Source organism: Microtus oregoni, unplaced genomic scaffold, assembly GCF_018167655.1.
Source record: "Microtus oregoni isolate MIOR12 unplaced genomic scaffold, Mior012 000216F_ref0000361, whole genome shotgun sequence".
NCBI lineage: Eukaryota > Metazoa > Chordata > Mammalia > Rodentia > Cricetidae > Microtus > Microtus oregoni.
The window spans coordinates 96,905-119,965 of record NW_024544884.1 but is presented as its reverse complement, the minus strand read 5'-3'; the positions used below and the strand labels follow the sequence as shown (position 1 = coordinate 119,965).

The window sequence follows — 23,061 nt, the reverse complement described above, 5'->3', positions numbered from 1 at the left end:
ACCCCTAGTTCTATGCCATGTTTATGTAGTCCGTCTACTCAACCTCCTACAAGGCTTTGTTTTGATATTCTCCATGGTGCTATTTGCAGATCTTCTAGCTCATGTCTATCCCTTCTTCTATGAATGTCTGTTTGCCTTTTGTCTTCATTTCCTCCGCCTCTAGATTCCTGTTTTCTCTACTGTCATTGATACAAAAACTTCATAATAATTCTCAATTCTTTCTTTCGTTTGTTCGTTCATTCTTTCTTTTTTCTTTCTTCCTATCTATCTATCTATCTATCTATCTATCTATCTATCTATCTATCTATCTATCTATCTATCTCCCTCTCTCTCTGTATGTGAAATTAATCTACACCATAGATTATATAATCTTTTTCTCTGTGCTCCCAAAGTTCATATCTTAGCAGGATAGAGATTCTACCTGCAGACACTTTCAGTATTCTATGAACATGGCCCAGTTTCCTGCCACCCCCTCAGTACTCTCTGCTCTATAGCCTTAAGTCAAACATGGCTGCTTGCTTATAGTTGCTTCTAACATGTACAAGGAAGTGATGTTGTCCTCCCATTTTCCCTACTGTTTTAACTGAGTAATTTAGACTGGCTGTAGTATGAAGGACAGCTGCATATTCTCTAGTTGCAGAATCCATATGATAACTAACCAGTATGGTGATACATATGCATTGATGAAAAGGACCCTTCTGCAAGAGCTTTTTACTGTTCCTTCAGGGTTACTCTACTAATGACTTTACAAATCTACAGTGACGAGAGGGTATACAGTGCCTCTCCAGAGTTGTAAACTCTACAAACTTGCCAGTTATATTGTCATAAGTAGAAGTTCCCTGGGGGACATGGCTAAGTTACCTAAGCACTGTCTTTCAGTTTCATTCCATGAAAAGTGGGCACAATAACATTCGCCTTGCCTATTCAAAGGATTAGGTACTATGGCACAGAACCAACACATGATAGAGTCATAAATGGTAGCTAGGATCCTGGCAGGCTAAGATAAATCTGCATTTTCATCTAGGAATATTGTCTTCTTTGGAGCATGAGTAATGAGGCTTGTTGAGCTTTGAACTGAAGACTTGGTGTCTGGAAATTTTTCCCCAAAGGTAATATGGTAGCAAGTTGGACTGGACTTTTTGCTTTCCTCAGTGCCTTCTTAATCACCCAAGACTCAACTTTCTCCTTCTCAAACAGTACTTAGCAAACACCAGAAAGGCAATTGGCATACCTTTCAATCAGGGCTCTGTTTTCACGCAGCCACAAGGCTCTACAGCTTCCATTATCTCTGTAGTCCATAAAGGCTGACACCCAGACGGATAATGTAACTATGCAACAATTATGAGAATTATAGTATACCAGTGGAAGAGCTGAAGTAAGGTGTCAGTACCATATGATGAAACCTGAAGCTGGGGGGGGGGGTAACTAATTATAACTCCTACAGAGAAAAATGGCTACCTTGGGAAAGTTCAAGTTCCGTTCTCACACTCCTGGTGGGAAGGAGGAGGAGAAATGCAGAATTGCTTTTCTGAGCCACCATGTGGTTGCTGGGAATTGAACTCAGGACCTTTGGTAGAACAGGCAATGCTCTTAACCTCTGAGCCATCTCTCCAGCCCCAGAATTGCTTTTCTGAACTACTTAAAAAGGAATTACATATGTCCATGCCCTGTGGGAACTAAATCTGACAAGCACAGAAGTCCATCATATAGCTGAGCTCTGCTTAATAATTTAAATAGCAGCATATGTGGTTAAGTAAGATTGGAACACCTCTGGCTCCCTTTCGTTGATTTAAAGTACATACTAACCTATTAATGGCTCTGAGGCCTCTTGGGAAAACCAGCATCAGAGAGAAGTACGGCTGTGTGAGATCAAAGAAAATGGGGTCCCTTGTGAGACTGAATATTTAATAGGGTACCAGCTAGCAGGCTATGTCTTTTGACCAATGATGAAACTCTTAAATATTTGAAAGAATGAGTATGACTGAAGAGAACCATAGCTCCAAATCTCATGTGGGAGGAAGGATAATACTAGCCCTGAATTGGGACCAGTTTCAACTAGAATATACCTAAACAGTCTATAGAACTTTAGCAAATGTGCCTTTAACAGTTGATCTTCAGTTTCAGTATCATTGCTATATAACAGCAAAGACCAAAACTTCCAGTCCCCTCCATACTCTACTTAAAAGCAGCAAATTCAGCAAATGCCTGTTTTGAAGAAGTGATTTAAGGAGTGAAAGGAACTTTCTACACTGAAGCCAATGAGATAAGAGGAGCTGTGATATTTGCTTTCCAAGTCAGCACAAGAGATTTGGCCAGTTACAACAATGGCATCCTTCGCTCACTCTGCACTCTATTTTTACACCTTTTCAAACTCTGCTGTAGCCAACTGTCTTATCTTCCCCTCCCAAATGGAAGTTTAGTCTTGAGCAAACCGTCTTTTTGGAAAATAGGAGTTTCATTTTGAGGTGTCATTGAAAATATCAAGAAGATCAACAGTTTTCATGTTTTCAGAAACCGAGCCTCCAAGAGATACAACTATTACATAAACATCTACGTCAGAGAAATTGTGATTGGATTTATAATGACTAGGAAAACAAATCTCTCAGCATGTCAGTGATGTGTAATCTACACTAGCTGGAGGTGGGAAGACCCATTCTAAATGTGGGTGATGTCATCCCCTGTCCTGGGGTCACCACTGAATGAAATGGAAAAAGTAAGCTGGCTGTCAGCAGTCCTCTCTCCCCTCTGTCTCACTATAGACACAATGTGACCACTTGATGCTTGTTCCTGGCACCATGACTTGTTTCTCATGACAAACAAACTCCTCCTTCCTTAAGTGGCTTTCGTCAGGTATATCGATGATGTCATGAGATGAACAACTAATGCAGATGGCGAGGCATTAAGATTTCCAGCGAAATGTGTGATCACATTGATAGTTTGTGCTTTACCAGCTAGAACAACAGACAAACAATAGAAAAGAAGTCACTCTAGTTATGGCAGCATACCTCTTGTCCATCGTTGTTGACACTGTCATCGGCGTGGCTGGCCACAATGGAGAGGAACTGTAGGAGGCGGTGGAGGGTGTCGCAGTTGCAGGGAGGTAGAAGGTAAACGAGGAGTTGCAAGGTGCCCAGTTGTTCCTCTGGCTCCAACACTACATATGGCAGAGAGAGGTACTCTGAGTAAGACTGGCAGAGCTGACACTGTTTGGGCACCGAGGTTGGGTTTCTTCTCCACTACTTTAAGAAAGAAGTTACCCAAGCCATCTCTACTTCGTGACTTCCACCATTTTCCCATTACTTCAGCAGCTTAGCCACAAAAATCTATGAAACATCTAGAGAACAGTTGGACTGCAAGAGAAATCATAGGAAAGATAACCCATTTCCCTTATTTCCATCAGCCTCCATTCTCTTATTTTATTACTCTGACTTAATGGGTTTTAGTGCACACTGGTAAATATCCACTAACAGTGGCTGGGAATTGGTGAATGGTATGAAATCTTTTATAATGTGTTTAAGGGCCTTTCTTCTTGAACAATATACAAGGTATGGTTTTGGGGTTTTTTTTGGCAATACCTAAGGCATGTGACAAACACACTGTCTTCTTTCTTAGCCACAATCCCAATGGAATTGGTGCTTTGTAGGAAGAAACGTGTGCAGACTGATACATCTCTGACATTTTTTTCTTTCCTCTTCCCTGACCTTTTCTGGGTCTGTGCACAGTCAGACACAGCTCCTTTGAAAGTACTGGTACTGGGCTATGTCATTTGACTTCCACTGAAAATACTGTTGCCCACTTTCTTACTCTGGGTTTTTTGGTTCTTCCTTCCTGATACCAGATGCCAGGATTAATTTTTAGGCACAGACTCAATGCAAGTTCTTTCCAGCACTTTAAAGCATCAACTTATAGCACTTTCTACTTTCCTGGGGTCATTTGAAAACATCTGAAATTCTTGGCTTTTCCCATTTATTTTAGCCCAGCTTTTTTCTTGCTAGTTTCCCCAGGGTATATCTCAGAAAATCCCCCAAATAGCCCATTCATTAGAGACCAATAAAGGCAAAAGCAGTTATCGGGAAACACACGCACAAGATTTTCATGAGTGTGCTGGACATCCTGCTATTCCAGGGATGCTTTCCCGAAAATCTGGCTTTATTACGTACAGAGAGTGTTGATGAATGCTGTGTAGAGCTCCCTGGTGAGAAGGGGGTCAGGCATGTCCCTAAGGAACTCCTTCAACAAGGCTGCCACATCATGAACACTGTGCTCCTCTTCCAGACAGACATCAATCCCACGGTCAAATTCCTCACGCAGCTGGAAAATCAACGGTTCAAGTATCAGTTACATAAGATTCAGAGGGTTAATTTGACAAGAAGTTTCATATAGTCAACGATACCTTAGAATCATCTAACCTCTGTGTTTACTGATCTCCCCCCAAAATGTTTTTGAAGGACAACATCTGGTATTAAGTCTGCACAGATCACAAGAAGGGAAAAAAGGAAACAGAATGCATGTGAACATGTGTGTGCAGGTACACACCTGTAGAGGCCAGGGAATAATGTTGGGTGTTTTTCTTTATTACTGGACTTTTCATGCCCCTGAGGTTAAGATCACTCACTGAACTGAACCTAGAGTTTCCATTTGTTGGTTAGGCTGGAGGCCATCAAACTTCAGGGATTTTTCTATCGCTGCTTGCTTTCCTTCGCCCCTAGTGCTGACTTCATAGGTATGTCATCATGCCAGGCTTTTTATGTGGGTGCTGGGGACCGGAATTCATGCTTACACACCAAGAGCCATTGTCCCAGTCCTAGCTCTTACTTTCTAAAGAAAAAGTGCAGGGTATGTAAAAGTTACATAAAAACATAAAATAGTGAGTAAGTTAAAGCATATTTCATACTCAAATCTAGTTCTAAGTTACCACTAATTACATCTTATTGAGTGAGTAATCCTTAAGTAAATCCCTATGCAAAGATATCTCCCTTTTTTATGGATCCCCAAAATGTCAAAGGATAATTGCTGGAACTCATCATCTGTCCACTTGATGAAAATACCAATCACTGTCCTCAATTGCTCACTGATTTCAGACAATTTTCCATCAGCATTTACAAGACAGCCAAAATGAGGAGTTCACCCATGGCACTACTGCAATCAAGCTAGTTCAGACGCACCATGATTCTTTCCTGAGCACATGCAGATGACTTAAAACACATATGCAAAAGACACACACACACAGACAGAGGTGGACCACTAAAGGAGCTTGTTTAATCACAAGATAATGAATTAAATTTCTGAATTTCTATAAGCCTGAAAAGAAAGCGGTGAAGGGGACTACAGCTGGAGGGCTGAGTCAATAAGATATTATTAATAAAGATATCCCTTAATTTTATATAGGTGTGAAGCCTAGAAGATAGTTTACATTTTACAGGTGTCATGGTGAATTGTTAAATGCTGTTCACTCATTTTGTGTGATTATTGAGAATACAAACAAACCAATCAGGACAAAAAAAACAACTTTGATTTTTTTTTTATTTTAACAATGAAAAACATACATGATAGGGTATTTACTTCAACATATAAATAAATAATTCTTTAACTTCAACTAAAATTTTTACCTGGATTAACTTCTAGATTGTAGAGTTTCTTATTTCCCTCTGTTTCAATCAATAGGAGAAAAATGACATTGCAACCTTCTTTTGCTATCAAAAGGGTTCTGTTTGTTAAAGGATGGTTTGCCTTTTATGAAGCCATCACAACCTATCTGATCAAAGGAAACTACCTTGGCAATCTAATATCAAATTTCTGCCAGAAGCATGTAGTGCAAGGTTGGCACACACACACACACACACACACACACACACACACACACACACACACAAAATCAAGAATTACATTTGATCATGAAAAATTAACCAGGAACCAATGGTTCCATAAGATCTTATAAAGCATTTATTTCTGCAAAAGTAAATAAATGTAGCACCAGATTAGATGAGGGTGTTATGGCATTTTACATTTGCATAAAACTGGCCTCAGTGAAATTATGTTCTATTTTCTATCACTTGCTGATTAAGCATTTTTTCTGAATCTTCCACTTTTCCAACTTCAGTGATATCTTTATCAAATAGTTTCTTTCAGTGGAGCATAGAATGGACATGTCCAGATCCATTCTTTCAATCTTTTCACCCCAACTCTACTTTTCTAACCTTCTGAGTTGTTTTTCATTTCCTGGGATTTAATTATACTATAATCGGATGGTTGGGAAAATATAGTCAAAGGAGATTTACATAAACTTGAATTTTCCCTCTAGTAATTCAATGAAATGTCAAGGGAAACAGACAACATAACCTTCATTTTCACTTACTTGTCTCACTCTCTTTTTTGAACTTCCAACTCGAAATATCCCCACTGTCTGGAGGCCTGTAAATAAGCAAACAAAATCAGCAGGCTGTTTTTTTTTTTTTTAATGCTTGAGACTCTGAGTGAAATCAACGTAGAAACAGTGCAGAATGCTTGTACTGAGCATGCAGAACAGCAGTGACTTCACAGTATTCGGTGGCTCTTTCATATACTATATCATTCACCTTCCTCAGGTACATAATTGACCCTTTCAACTTCACAATTATTTGACATTAAATGTTTGGGGATGAGATATTTTTTCCTGGTGTGACTACTGATGTTATAGGTCAGAGAGATTGTTTTTATAGGCTTGGCCCTATAATTCTACACCTATGACACGATTCTAAGATGATCAAAAATGTTAACAAAGGCATGTACACAAAGGAGGTCAGAGTAGGACCATTTATAACAGAAAAAGTTGTTTATTTGGAGCTAACTGGGGTCCACTCACATGACAGACTACTTGGCATCCTTTTTAAATGATATTTATAAAACATTTTTATAAACATGAAAATTCTGTGGCCTACCATCCATTTAGATCAGTGACATTCTCTTCATATATGCATGCATGTATGTATGTATATATATATATATGTGTGTGTGTCTGCATGTAGTATCATTTCAAATAAGTGATATATGTATATTTTTAGGGAGTTTTAAATGCTAAGTAGAAATAAACAGAAATTTAAAGTGATTGTTTCTTTTTTGACACAGAGTTTCACTGTATAGCCTTGGCTGTCCTGGAACTCACTCTGTAAACCTGGTTGGCCTCAAATTCACAGAGATCTGCCTACTGCTGCCTCCCAAGTACTGGGATTAAAGGTGTGCACCACTACCACTCAGCTGTGATTGTTTCTTATCCAGTGTTTAATTGTTCTACATTATATATATTTTTTCCTTAAGAAGTATATTTTCTTTATGATCAGAAAAATAAACATATCTATTTCAAATTTGATAAAGAGCAAAAGTTCCTATACAAATCATGTTTTAAAATTATTTAGAATATTTAAAAAGTTATAATATATTATTCCTTGTTGGAAAATTGAAGGTGAAGAAATGGCTCAGTTGTTAAAAGCACTTGCTGTTCTTCCACAGGACCCTGGTTTGTATCCAAGCACCCATATGGCAGCTTGCAAATCCTTGAACTTCACTTTTAGGAAAATCAACAACCTTTTCTGGTCTATGAAGATAGCTTCATGCATGTAGTGTACAAGAATAACCTTAGACCCACAGACAGGCATAAAATTAAAAAAAATAAGTCTTTGAAAAATTGGTCTTTAACAGTGGTTACCCGTCCACTGGGGTGTGGCCTCTTATACTACATAAGCTGATGTAGAACATGTGTCCGCTCTCATTTTCTGGCAACGGGATTCGGTTTCTGATCTCCATTCAGAGGATTCTGACTTGTGAGTCTACCCCTAAATAAATATCTGTTTCTCAATTCTGAGCTAGTGTGGGATTTCTTTTAATTATCCTTCTTCATTTGGCACCCATGTGGATTCAGACTCGGGACTACTGGGTGGATGGTCTAAAGACCTAGCCAGGCCACGGCCCAGGCACTCAGTCTCCCAACCCTGCCCACTTTGCTTGCTTTTACTTAAGCATTTTCTTTTGTAGAATCCCTGCCACAGTGGAGTTTACTGCATGTGGCAAGTGGAAATTTCCCAAGCACAAGCATGACTGCTACATTCCCTGGGTCTATTCCTTGCCGCATGGCGACTTCTGCAGCTTCTGGTTTCTGCTCCCTACCCATGAGTTCTGATTTTTTTGCTCCGTGTATGTAATTGATTTAATTGCTTTTAATTTGTCAAACAAAGCATATTTCTCAGTATTTAACCAGTACCAAGGCAGAAAACTAAAGTGGCTTGGAAACTAAAGGAGTCCAGGACCATTCCTGTCGCCACCAGTTGCATTGCTTCTAGTCGCAACTCTGCAACCATGACATCTGCTGGACAATAAAGATTACAGTTTACCATATCACATAACAGGTAATTAATAAATCAATATGGCAGACTTCACACTATTGCAACTTTTAGTAAATTTTGCTAATACTATGGGTTGTATTATGTGAGGCTTATATGGTTATGGTGATATTTCAATTTATTGGGTATTGAGACTCAGTTTTCTTCTCCATATTCTATGATTAAGAAAGAATATGGCACTTTTAGGAATGATACAATCTTTACAGACTAATAATGAACTGCTAGTTGACAGGATTAATACCATCAAAAATTAAAAGTTGCCTGAAAAAAATAATACTATTAAAAAGGATAACATTAATTTGATAGACAAAATTGAATCCATATCTAAGGATAATAAGAAGTTATTTGAAAGAATTTATAATGTTGAATTTGACAATCAAAATTTGTCAAAAAGTTATGATAAGTTAGCAGATAGACTATCTCTCCAGTATGGTAATCTGCATGCTATTCATGTAATGTCCAAGGATGAGATGTTATCTTTAAAGGAGAAACTTCAGACCTTGGAATTGCATGTGCAGAATGAGGACCAGAGGCTAGGTGCCTCAATGAAATCACTAGAAATATATACAGGCCAGGAGATTCGGGCATTACAAAAGACAATAATAAAAAGATTTGAAATAATTGAGGAAATTATTGGAGCTGATGAACAGTGAAAGAAGGCACAAAGACAGGATTCAACATCGCCAGTAGCTGTCAAAGATGATTTACCCAGGGTTTTAGCTTCCTACCCTGTAATCTACTCTGACAAAGCATCAACTTCAAAAGGCCCCAAAGGATCCAAAGAAGGTAGATAGATACCTATAGGAATGAATGATCTAAAAGTAATTAAGCAAGCTATTGTAACTTATGGCTTGCATTCTGCATTTATAAAGGAGATGATGAAGTCATGGTCTTCTAGCATTAAAGCAATGCCACATGACTGGATTCAGTTTGTTTCAGGAGACCTGGATGAGAGACCTTAATTAATGTTTAAAATTTATTTCAGAGAAGAGGCAAAAAATTTGGAACAATAGGGAAAAGCAGAAGGTCTTGAGACTTCCCAAGATCAAATTCTTGGTAAAGGCCCTTATGCTGACCCACAGGTTCAAGCTTTTCACAATGAACAAATTTTGTCCTTATGCCACAAATGCTTGGGACAGGATTCAAGAACTAGGAAAAATAATTGAATAATATACCAGGGTTAAACAGGACCAGAGAGAACCCTTTATTGACTTTTAACAAAGATTAAATAAGGCTGTAAAAATAGGAGTAACAGACCCAGATGCTAGACAAGTACTTATTGAATCTCTGGCTTTTGAAAATGCCAACTTAGAATGCAAAAAGATACTTGGCCTTTAAAGATTAGATCAACACCTACAGATGAATGGATCCTGCATACAATGAACATTGAGACATTTGACTATAATACTGAATCTTGGTTAGGAGAAGCAATTTCCAAAGGAATGAGAAGACATCAAAATGCCAAATATTTTAATTGTGGTAGAATAGGACATCTGAGAAGGGATGTAGAAAAGGAATTCCTAGGAATAATATTATAACTTTTTCAATATTCTAAATAATTTTTAAACTTGATTTGTAAAGGAACTTTTGCTCTTTATCAAATTTGAAATAGATATTCATTAAAAAAACATAGATGCTGATAAAGACTTGAATAGTCCCAGAAGTGGAAAAGGAATTGACAATTGTTGAGGAGAAATTACAGGAGGCACATGTGGATAGGGTGAATCTAAATCTTAATTGCATTCTAGTCATATTGCATTCCAGAATTTCTCCTACAGAAATTTTAATGCAGAGGGACAATATTATCTTAGAATGGATCTTTTTACCATATAAACAAAGTAAAAAATTAAAAACTTATGGGGAAAAAGTCTCTGAATTAATTATAAAAGGTAAATTGAGACTTCATCAATTAGCAGGTATAGGCCCAACAGAGATTATAGTGCCTTTCACTACTGATGAAATAAAAAAGTTATGGGAATACAATGAACCATGGCAAAGATCTTGTGCTAATTTTTTTTGGAGAAATTAAAAGCAATTATCCTAAAAGTGATAGACTTAATCTTATAAAGAGAACTTCTTGAATTCTTCCCTGAATTGTATGTGATGCTTGAATAACTTGAGCCCATACCTTTTATACTGATGCAAATGATCAGGGAAGGCAGGATACAAATCAGAAGAATTAAGTAAGGTGGAACAAAGCCCTTATAATTCTGTCCAGAACGCAGAGTTATATGATATTCTCATGGTGCTAAGGGATTTTAAAGAACTTCTTAATATAGTTACTGGTTCACAATATGCAGAAAGAGTTATTTTGCATATTGAAACCACTAAATTTATACCAGATGATACAGAATTGTCTTCATTATTTATCTACGTGTAAGACATAATCAGGAATAGGTTTTGTCCTATATACACAACACACATCCAATCCCATATGTGTCTGCCAGGTCCTCTAGCACAAGGCAGTGCATAAATTGATCAATTATTTATTGGAAGCATGTTGCAGGCCTCAGAATTTCATAAAAACCATCATGTCAATCGCAAAGATGGTGTAGGAGGTTCTTCTGCTCATGTCTTGCTTTAACTGGTTAATGAATAAAGAAAGTGCTTTGAGCCTGATAGGGCAGAACTTAGGTAGGTGGACAAGATATAACTGAATGCTGGGAAGAAGAGCAGAGTGAGAGATGCCATGGATCTCCTGCCTGAGACAGACACTGGTTAGAATCTTGTGGGTAAGCCACAGTCATGTGGCAATGCACAGATTAATAGAAATGGGATAAATTAAGATGTAAGAGTTAGCCAATAAGAAGTTAGAGCTAATGGCCAAGCAGTGTTTTAATGAATACAGTTTCTGTGTGGTTATTTTGGGGACTAAGCTAGCCAGACAGAAGGGATAAACAAGGGGCCCCACTTCTTGCAATGCAAAGGTTTAAGGAAAAATTTTCTATTACAAGGAAACATGCTAAGGAGATTATAAAGAGATACCCTACTTGCTCTATCTATAACCAAACACCGCTACCTGCAGGGACTAACCCAAAGGGCACTCAAAAGAATGAAATCTGGCAGATGGATGTGTTCCACTTTGCTAAATTTGGAAAATTAAAATATGTACACCACACCATTGACACTTATTCAGGTTTTCAGTGGGCAACTGCTTTAAGCTCAGAAAAGGCTGATTCAGAAATCACACATTTATTAGAAGTTATGGTCATCATGGGTATACCTGCACAAATAAAGGCAAATAATGGTTCAGTTTATGTCTCTAGGAAAATGAAACTTTTTTTGCTTATTATAATATTAAGCATGTTACAGATATACCATACAGTCCTACAGGTCAAGTAGTCATAGAAAGATCAAATTGAACTATAAAAGATAAGTTAAACAAACAGAAAGGGATGGAAAATGCCTCCAGAAATAGATTACGTAATGCTTTATTAACCTTGAATTTTCTTAATGCTGATGAGAAAGGGACAACAGCAGCAGAGACATATTGAGTAATAGAAAAGTCTTCTGAATTAAATCTACCAGTTTATTTCAAGGGTGCTGACCTCACAATGGAAGCCAGGAGATGTGCTGCTTTGGAGAAGGGGTTTTGCTCTTGTTTCCACAGGAAAAGAAAAACCATGGATACCATCAAAATTAATAGAGATCCAGTTTCAAAAGGAGAAACCTCTTGAAAAAGAGAAATGACAGCTCATCCACAATGGTGAAAACCATAAAGATGGTAAGGGAAGCTCATGAGGGTTGGGGCAGGGTTCTGTTCTTGTCTTTGCAGGAAAATGCTCATCTTCAAAAGTTCAAGAAACCCTGGATGTTTGGATGCTGACAGCAGGAAAATTTTGTAGCCACTAAGGATCATCAAGAAAAAGGAATCCGATTTATGAGATCAGGTAACTGATACACATACATTTAAACATATGGAAAAGAAAAAAAACAACCAAACCAAAAAAAAAAAAAACCAAAAACAGGATAGCCAAAACAATCTGTATAATAAAAGAACTTCTTGAGGCATCACAATCCCTGACTTCAAACTCTACTACAGAGCTACAGAACTGGAAACAGCCTGGTATTGGCATAAGAACAGACAGGAAAATCAATGGAACCGAATAGAAGATCCGGATATCAATCCACACATCTTCAAACACCTGATCTTTGATAAAGAAGAAAAAAATATCAAATGAAAAAAACAAAGCATATTTAAGAAGTGGTACTGGTATAACTGGATATCAACATGTAGAAGAGTGAAAATAGGCCCATATCTTTCACCATGCACAAAACTCAAGTCCAAATGGATCAAAGACCTCAACATAAAGCCAGATACATTGAACCTTATAGAAGAAAAAGTGGGAAATACACTTGAATGCTTTGGCACAGGGAACCACTTCCTAAATATAATCCTCGCAGCACAGACACTGATAGAAACAATTAATAAATGGGACCTCCTGAAACTGAAAAGCTTCTGTAAAGCAAAGGACATGGTCAACAAGACAAAACGACAGCCTACAGAATGGGAAAAGATTTTCACTAACCCCTCATCAGACAGAGAGCTGATCTTCAAAATATACAAACAACTCAAGAAATTAGAGACCAAAAGAATACATAATCCAATAAAAAATGGAGTACAGACCTAAACAGAGAACTCTCAACAGAGGAATCTAAAATGGCTGAAAGACACTTAAGGAAATGTTCAACATCCTTAGTCATCAGAGAAATGGAAATCAAAACAACTCTGAGATTCCATCTTACACCTGTAAGAATGGCCAAAATCAAAAACACTGATGGCAACTTATGCTGGAGAGGTTTTGGGGAAAAGGGGACACTTTTGCGTTGTTGGTGGGAATGCAAGCTGGTACAACCCCTTTGGATGTCAGTGTGGTGATTTCTCAGAAAATTAGGAAACAGTCTTCCTCAAGACCCAGTAATACCACTTCTAAAGGATGCTCAATCGTGCCACAAGGACATGTGCTCAACTATGTTCATAGCAGCTTTGTTTGTCATAGCCAGAACCTGGAAACAACCTAAATGCCCCTCGACCAAAGAATGGATAAGGAAAATGTGGTATATTTACACAATGGAGTACAACACAGCAGAAAAAAAATAACGACAGCTTGAATTTTGCAGGAAAATGGATGGAGCTAGAAAACATTATTTTGAATGAGGTAATCCAGACACAGAAAGACAATTATCACATGTACTCACTCATAGGTGGTTTTTAAACATAAAGCAAAGAAAGCCAGCCTACAAACCACAATCCCAGAGAACATAGACAACAATGTAGACACTAAGAGAAACATACATAGATCTAATCTGCATGGGAAGTAGAAAAAAGACAGGATCTCCTGAGTAAATTGGGAGCATGGGGACCTTGGGGGAGGGCTAAAACGGGGAGAGGAGAGGCAGCGATGGGAGCAGAGAAAAATGTAGAGCTCAATAAATATCAATAAAAAAGGAAAAAAAGAATTGAGAAGGCATTTGAAGCTATATATAAGTGAGGAAGGGCTGAGTACATAAATACAAATGGAACCAATAAAATTTTTCAAGAACCATTTTTGCAGAGGCTGGAAAAAGGGTCTCTGACAAACGCTTAAATGACTAAAGTGACAAATGTCCTCTACCTACTCTTTTCAAAAATTCAGGCAAATAAAGTGTTAGGGAAGAAATGCAGAAATGCTTTTGATGTTGTTTGTCTCACATAATGTGACCCTGTGTCAAAGGAAAGCAAGAAAAAAATGATAACGTCTAAAATACTTTATAAAATACTATCTTTGAAGTTTGGGGGTCATAAATCCGATATCATACATTATCAATTTATACTATGATTCATCACAGTAGCAAAATAAAGATATGAAGTAGCAATGAAAATAATTGTATGCTTGACGGGGTCACCATAGCATGAAGAACTGTGTTTAAGGGTCACAGCATTAGGAAGGTTGAAAACCACTAGTTTAGAATATTAAAGTTAATATCTATTTCAATTTGAATGTGTATCCTATTATTCTGGAATCATAGATATATTATATGATAGACATACATAGATATAAACTGATAAAAGTACTATGGACACTTGAAATACAGTCAGGACCTTGGATAATTGATTAGCATAAGCCTTGTCTTTAGGTTTAAACTATGCATTAAACATTCTGTGTTGAAAACAAAGTCTAAGATTTAAATACATTTATTTTTTAAGTCATTCCATTATCCAGTAATTTTTATTTATATTGAATTAATTAATTTAAATGCATATTTAATATTTTTTCACAAAATTCTGTTCTTGTAATTAGGAAAAAATGACAATGTTCACAGTTTGTTTTATCCTTACTTTCTCTCCTGTTTTTTCTTCTTGTAGGAATGATATTTATCCTAGGACATTATGCTATATCAAAATGCATCTCTGACAATGTTACCCAGGTTAGCTTGAATTCACCTTGAACTTGAAATCTTCCTGCCCAGTCTTCTAAGTAACTGGGATACAATGGCTATATCAATAGGACCAACAGTTTCTTAACCTTTTTGCTTTAAAAATTATAATAAAATTCCAGAACTTAGGAGGCAGAGCCAGGCAGATCTCTGAGTTCAACACCAGCCTTGTCTGCAGAGTGAGTTTCACTACAGCCAGAGCTACATAGAGAAACCTTATCTTGAAATTACAAGACAAAACTAAAAAGTATGATGAACATATTATCTATAGAGCAAATAAACAATTAAGGAAGTTCCTCCAAATCCATAAAGTGTGTGGTAAATCTATATATAGCAAATGAAGATATGTGATAGATAAGGCATTTTATGAGCCAAATATCTAAATTACAGAAAATAATTAAAGAATTACTCATCATATGATAGTCATCATGTTAAAAGAAATTGAGCTAAAAAGAGTTAGTTACAGACATTCAGAGTAGGGATTCCCCAAAAAGCAAACCTTTGCTTTTGTCAAAAGAAGTGTTGTAAGGAACCTCAATGTATAAAAACATCCAAGGGACTTGGTTCTGTTTGAAGGGGGTTCTATTCCAACACAAGTGATCCTTTCCTAAGATGCTTGGTCAGAGCCTCCTCTGAATATTCTTGAGATCTGAAGACTCCAAATAGCTTCATACCTATTAGTCCTATTGATCCCAGTAGTTTCTTAAGTCAACACTTATATTGGTACACTTTATTTACCCAAAGAACTTTGGTCTAGTTCTTGCTCAAAGAAACACATAATTGAAATTGGGTACATAGAGGGATGATACTTGGATCATGGATGGCTGATTACAAGTCTACTTACCATATTTTTCCAGATGCTGGCAGCAGCTGTCCACCAGCCTGGGGACCTGCCTGTAAATAGGATTCAGACTCAGCCTCTTATCTCTGGCCTTTTCTTTTTTATTATGAGCGTCAGCAGGCAGGGAGAGTTGCAAAGCTTCTAGGAGTCGAGAGTGGTTGTCATCCAGATCCGTGATGGAATCCACTGACATGGCACCCTGCAAGTGATATGCAGATTTGAAGATCACAGGCAGCAGAAAGAAAAGCAGTTGCTTGCAGAGGCTACCCAGTACATGTTCCTGGAGGACTATTACTCTCAAAAGATATTGCTGCTAGATTTTTGTTATGTAGTTTACAGATGTTTATTGCTGATGTATTCGGAGGAAAGACTAAATGCCTTTTGAAAAAGCTACAAAATCTCTACAAGTATTGTTAGTTATGATTTCAATACATATACTTTTCCTAATAGAAGACAAGATATGGGAAACATATAATTAAAAGTTTGATTTAACCATTTCACTTTTGAAACAAAAAAATGAATACTCAATGAATGAGGTAAAGTCATAGAAGTCTTTTGAATAAAACAAATCCTCAAATATAGCTCTGAGAAGTAGACTTTATACATAGGAAGATTCAAACTGGGCATGCTGGCACATGCCTGTGACCCCAGCATGCAGGAGGGTAAAGCCATCCATCCTGGATGAAGTGTGTGCTAAGAAGTCAGCTATTAGAGTCCTGGTAGGGCTTGGACAGAGAAAGAAGTCCACTGCCTAGGTCCTAGATAACCAGAAAGCTCAAATTTAGAGCTTCGGTGTTACTGATATTGTCTAAGACAATTACAGGCTTAGAAGAACAAATTCATCTGGAAAATACAAAAATTCCTTAATTTTGTCATTTTTCCACTTTGAATCATAGTCAATATCATGAAAAAAAAATAACAGGGCTTTAGGTCTTGCAATACCTTGGAAGAAGTCCTGAATGCTGATAGCTAAAAAATGAGAGTTATAAATGGAGGTTTGGTTGTATATTTAACAAGGACAGTATTTTGTGGCTGGATTGGCTAAGATTTCTAGCCCAAAGCTTAGAGAAAGGGACATAGGAATTCTTAGATCTGCTTTGCAGTGACCATGCTGACTCCCATCCAGATGGCCTGAGAAATGTAGGTTTCTAGATTTGGACACATAAGAACACAGGACCTAGAACATAGTGCCCTCTCCATCACTGGCATCATATTGCTATCACATGAATATGAAAGAGAGTGCATACAGGATTACACAGCTCTATTTGAGAAATGACAAGTGCCATTGATAAGGAAAAGCTAAATTGCTCATTGATTATGAACAACTGTGGCTAATTCACTGATCCAGGCACATTCTAAGAATGACATTGAAAAAAATTATCAGAAACACTGGATATTGGCCTCAAAACTCAGCTTCTAGCATAAGGGTGTCTAACCTGCAGCCCATTTGTGCAATATATACATACATATACATAGTATGTGTGACATTGTGATAGTATGATGTCATCTATAAAGTTCATGCTATAGAGCTACACAACTGAGTTAGAAAACAAAAGGGCCAAAATAATTCTCATAATGTTCTACATAAGTTTACAGATTTGTGTTTTGGCATGTTCATAGCTATCCTGTTATGCACATGGCCCATAGGTTGAAGGTTGGGCTTTTCTGTTTGAGTAGGAAGTCTAGTGAGATGGCAGGAGATAACAAGAGACCAACATCAATGGCAGTAGTGCAGAATATTTGAGCACCAATTTAACTAGGAGGGAAAGGTTGGAGGAAATGCTAGCTGCCACATGCACAGTACTGGTTATTGCTGAGTAGAAGAGATATCTACTATGTGTCCAGGTTTCACTTTAATAGAGACTCAAAGGACAACCTTACTAATTTTCAGTTTTCTCAGAGTCAGAGAAGATCTTGGCCAACTCACCCTTCGCCTAACCCGAGGAGCCAGTTCCGGAGTATTAGGTGATACGGACTCATTTGGTGTTTCTGAGGTTGAGCTGAGAGATGAGTTACTGCTTGAGAGTTCTTTGTTTTGTCTTTTATTCCCATATGGAAGGAGGAAAGACCCAAACTCAGATGTATCCTTTTGCTCCTCCCTCTGCATGTCTTGTTTTAGCTTATATGCGCGGTCATTAGCAATGACTTGGGATAAGGGCATCCCAAACGCCTGTGGAATAAATTCTGCAAGGGAAAAAAAAAAAACAGATATTTACATTCAGAGAAGACTCAAACAGGAGAGGATGCTCATTCATATCACATCCATAAAAGCAGACACAGTCAAATTAATGATTCCTTAATCAGCTACTGAGATGGTTTTGTCTTGTTGAACAAAATGTCCCAAGTTACCGTTTTTCAGTAAAGGAAGTTAGTAGGTACAAATACACATTTTAAAAATGTAGGTCTCTAATCTTTTCCCATCTGCTGAAGTCTGTTTTAAAGGAAATAACTTTGTAAAAATAAGTATGATATTTGGACAGACTATAAAAAATACTTTATGCTCATGATCATACATCTTCATAAACCATTACTCTTCAATTTTTATCCTTTAGAAGTCTTTGAAGGCATGAGAAACCACACATATCCATTCAATCAAGAAATATTTATTGAACACCTACTAATTGCCATGTCAACTTTTATAATGGAGGGAGCTATAAAAAAATCTCAAGTTCTTTCTCATGAGATGTGGTGGGGATGTGCAGAATCAGACATGTAAATAATTATAACAGGGCGACTCTCATCTGAATAATAGAGAGATGAAGAAATCCAAGGATGAAATTCAACTGATATACTTTAAAGATCCTAATAAAGGAGGCAATATAGGAAGTAATAACCTAAGGGTCAGAGGAGCAATTTAGGAGCACCTTAAGAAGAAATCTTTACTTTTTCTCCCTTTTGTTCTGTGTTTCTACTGCCTATCTCCAGCTCTCTGGGTTACACATGCCTCTTTATGATCTATATTCAGGCTCTCTGATGACCACATGCAGAAATGGGCTTGAACATGATATAGCTTGTGGGAAGCCCAGGGTACATTTTGTTAAATCTTTTTTTTTAAATTAGGTACCATTTGAGGAAGAGACAGAACAGAACTTTTTGGCTTCATTTGGCAATATATATATATATATATATATATATATATATATATAGTTGTTTCCTGCATCATTGTGATCCATGTATGTTCATATATGTTAGTTCCTCAGAAATAGACATTTTATTAGCAGCATTTTAGATTTATGCTGAAAGTATTAATAATTCAATTAAGTAAATTATTCTTGTTAGACTCAAAATTACATCTCTTAGAAGTCACAGCATTTAGCCCTTGTTTTTTACAAGTCCTGTGAATGAAACTGGAATGATCAAGGGAAAATAATTCTAACGTTATTTGTTCTTTGAACAAAAAGCTAACATTAAACCAGGTAGAAAGAGGTTTTAAAAGGTTTTCCTGCTTGATTCGTGGCAACATTTTAAACTAGGCTAATAGCCAAGTCTCCATTAAAAGCAGAGACGGTATTTTAAAGGCATATACCTCTGGTCCCATCAAAAGATGCAATTTTTTTTGAAGTATAAAGTTCTAAGTTCATCTGGGGATTTTTCAGAGGTGCTTGCTCTGCCAGTGAACTATGGGACATATGTCAGTCAAAAAGTTCTGCTTTTCTCCTTTGAGGTTAGACTAATACTGTAAAGAGCAGTTTCAGGTTATAGTTGTCCACTTGAAGGATTTCTTATAAGAATCAGGACATAATCAGATTTTCTTCAAAACATTTGGACATACACATGGCAAGACTGACAGCCACATAGAATATACAGGTATGTGTGGGGATAGTAACAACAGAGAGAACTTTGAAATAGATCATGTGATATAGGTCGGCTAATGTAGGCACATATATGACAGGGACTTGTTCTATACAATGGTGGCTCTTCAATCCTCTCATAGCCATGTTTCTATATAAAAAAAAACTCAACCAGACTTATTTAGAGATTTCCAGTTTCTCTGAAGTCAATAATTTAAAAGAATATTTCTTTCATCTTTAATTATGTGTAGGTGTGTGTCTATTTGTAGATACATGCATGTGTGTGTGCAAGTGCCCACAGAAGCCAGAAGAGGGTGTTGGGTTCTCTGGAGTTGGATTTACAGTTGGTCTTGAGCCGTCATGGAGGATCTGGGCACCACAATTGAGTCCTCTTGCAGGAGCAGGTCTCCATCTCACCCTAATCCAGAATTTTTGAATCCTGAAACTCCATCAGTGTTTGTAAACTCTAATAACCGGATACAAATTAAAGAGGAACCGTATGGATTCATTATCTCCTACTAAAAATGGGTTTCTGTTTCTCTCTGGTATGGTAGGCTTCTGTTAGGACTGAATTTATTATTTCAAAGCAAGAGTTTCAATGGGTTCTCTTTATTTTCTTGCTGCTTTTCTCAAAGACTATTACAAGCTTCAGAGCGTAGAGTCCTCTAAGCTCCAAACATCGCATGTTGTCTTGAGGTCTTTATAATATTCTAGGAAGGATCCCTGTGTATTTTTTCTTCTTAAAATACAGCTATTGTGAAATCAAGAACTTACCAAATTTCTATTGGGCAAAATTATCATTTATGTGGCAATAAAGTGTTGGGTGCATATGCCCCTTTTCTGTGAGGGGGTGGGGTCACAGAAATCTAACGATTCTTTGCAAAGACAGAAGCTAATAAACTTGATAATAGGATTTTTAAATGACAAAGATATTACCTAAGGCTCACTGTGCTACGACTAGGGGCAACTAGTAATGTGTTCTAATCAGAGCCATGCGTTCCACCAGGATATTTATTATCAGTGGTTGTCTTTACCTTGTCATGAAACACAGGGTAAAAAGGTGATGAAATTTCTTCTCAGCCCCCAACTGTTCCCTTTAGAGCCCCACTCTCCCACCTGTGGCAGAAGCTTGCCCTTGTCCTTTACTTTGTTGTTTTCTTCTATTATTGTCTTTGAATCACCATTAAACCACCAATCTCACATAAGACTTGGTGACTTGCCAGTCCATCTTAGTGGCTCACATGACTCTCTCTTCTCATATTTACTCATCCCCTTTCTCTCTTCTGACCTTTGGCTGTATACCACCTTTGTCACTCACTTCCTTAGTCCCATGCAGTACCTTCTTTCCCCCAGAATTTATACTTGATTTCCATCTTATAGTTCTCATTTGTCCTCCAAGCATGAACTACGTCTTGTTTCTTTACAGTTATATGTTACTAAGGCATGCTTCATTCCAAGTCTTTCCTTACCACACCTTGCTTGGATTGCTAGGGGTGTCTTGCTTCATGGGCTAAATATGACATTAGAAAGTCATACATTAATACTTCTTTTCATGCCTCATTTCTATTCCATCATCTTGACATACTACCCTCAAGTTATTTTCTGTTTTTGATCTATTCCTCTCCGCCTCTGCCACAATCCTCATTCCATGGTACCATTGCTTAGCTCGTAGATTTTATAGCTTTCAAATGGCCCTTCCTCCATTCCTTTGTGCTGGTGTCAGTTCTACTCCAAGTTCATATAGTACAGTGTAGCACAATAAAGTATTTGAAAACATCACTAAGTCATCCCTTCTTACTCTATTTTGATGATGTCTCAATGTTGTTATCATGTAGACCAAAAGTTGTGTTGTAGTCCACAAAGTAGTCTTTGAGCTAACCCAAGCTCCTTCCTGCCTTTCTTGGAAAGTGCATACATCTTGGTCATTCTCTTTTCCAGTAATGGCTTGTGTGTGTGTGTGTGTGTGTGTGTGTGTGCATGTTATGTGTGCATGTTCATGTTACGGGGTTCTTGGGGATTTGGATTTGCATACGCACATGAGGAGGTCAGAAAACCGTGATTTCCCTGCTCAGGTACTTACCACCTTTTATTTGAATCAGAAGTCTCATTGGCTTGGAATTTTGCCAAGTTTACAGGCTAGATGGTCAGTAAGCTTTCAGGGATCCACCTGTCTCAACCTCCCATTTCATCCTTTCTGGGGTTATAGGCACACACCACTAAATCTGGCATTTTTATGAAGGTTCTAGGGGTTTGATTAAGGTTCTCACAGTTGTGTGTTAGCTACTTTACCTACTGAATGATGTCCTTAACCCATAATGTTGGATTTTTATGATACTATTGAATCTATCTTCTTGAAGAATGTCTACACGTAATTAATTCTTAATTTTTCTATTACTACTTAATGTAAAATAAAAATGGAAGTTGCAGCAAATAATCGTTTGTAGTTTTACTTGAGAGCTCCCATATAGTGACCTGGACAGTGAGTAACCATAAGACACGACACAGGAATTTGATACCAAAAAGGGTACCACAATTGAACTAATCTTCTTTTCATGTTGATACCCTGTCTGTGTCCTGGTGGAAAGTTATGCCATAGTAACACTTTGTCCCAATGTACCTTGATTAAGGAAACCATGGAACTAGATCAAAATGGTTTTTAAACTGTTTATTTATTTATTTATTTAGCTTTTCCACAGACTGCTTTGTTTTGTTTTTGTGAGACAAGAAAGAAATTTTCTGAATTTCTGAAAGTTACTTTTGTTTGCCAAATAATTAAGCTACAAGAGACTAGGAACTTGGAAAGCTTTTGTTTGAAAATATGTTTTGCAAACCAATGTCAATCTTGAATTAGTTTCCATATGGTAACCAAAACTTAGATGAGCTTTGTTTAAGTAACAGCCTGGATGCAAGAATGTCATATGATTTGTTATATATTTTTATATCAAAAATTAAATATCATGCAGGATATGTTTCATGCTGATGGAATAAATTAATAAGGTAGCATATCAAAGATTTGTGAATCATTTTTTTTTATTGGGAGAGCAGGTCAACCGTGAAGAGCTGCTCTCCTTTATTTTTAGATGGCCTAACCTAAGAGGTCATTCAGAGTTTCCTGTTTTCCTTCTTTCCCTCCTGGATTTCAGAACTGACCGTTTTTCACATTTACCTCTGTTGTGAACTCAGACAATAAGATCGAAAGGGAAGGAAAGAATGTGAACTGATTACAAATGTGTCACACCGGCACACAGCCATCCCCAAGTTCCGGTTCCCAAGATAGTCTAGTAATGGCTCCCTGTGTTGACATGGACAAGGCTTTATGTTTTGAAGAGTTGTCAAGAAGTAACTCTTCAGTTAAGCCTAGACTGCCTTGATTTTTACCCACTAAAGCGAATTCATGCAGAGCAAGCTTCATACAGTGAAGCTTGGTACTTCTCTCCTTAGATAGATGGATGGTCTGCCTTTTCATTGGAATCACCAAGACCTTACTTCATTTCTCCACTCATCTTCTCTTATGTCAATACTGAATACTGTCAAGCTTTTACTGGGTATACATTAGCATGAATTGGTCTGAACCATTGCTATGTCCCAGAGGACACTAATTAGTTTTTTACTTGCTAACTCTTACTTCCCTATTAACTCA

General features: G+C 37.3%; 1 protein-coding gene across 1 annotated transcript in view; it reads right to left on the bottom strand.

The window, feature by feature from the left end:
- LOC121445588 (rho GTPase-activating protein 6) overlaps positions 1 to 23,061 on the bottom strand; it is an 87,324-nt gene that overhangs the window by 40,567 nt on the left and 23,696 nt on the right. Inside the window, exons 3-7 of the mRNA XM_041647729.1 lie at positions 17,558 to 17,814; positions 15,634 to 15,829; positions 6,356 to 6,411; positions 4,161 to 4,311; positions 3,006 to 3,154 (exon numbers count right to left, since the gene is read on the bottom strand). Coding sequence (XP_041503663.1) covers positions 3,006 to 3,154; positions 4,161 to 4,311; positions 6,356 to 6,411; positions 15,634 to 15,829; positions 17,558 to 17,814 — 809 coding nt within the window. The remainder of the gene's footprint in view (positions 1 to 3,005; positions 3,155 to 4,160; positions 4,312 to 6,355; positions 6,412 to 15,633; positions 15,830 to 17,557; positions 17,815 to 23,061) is intronic.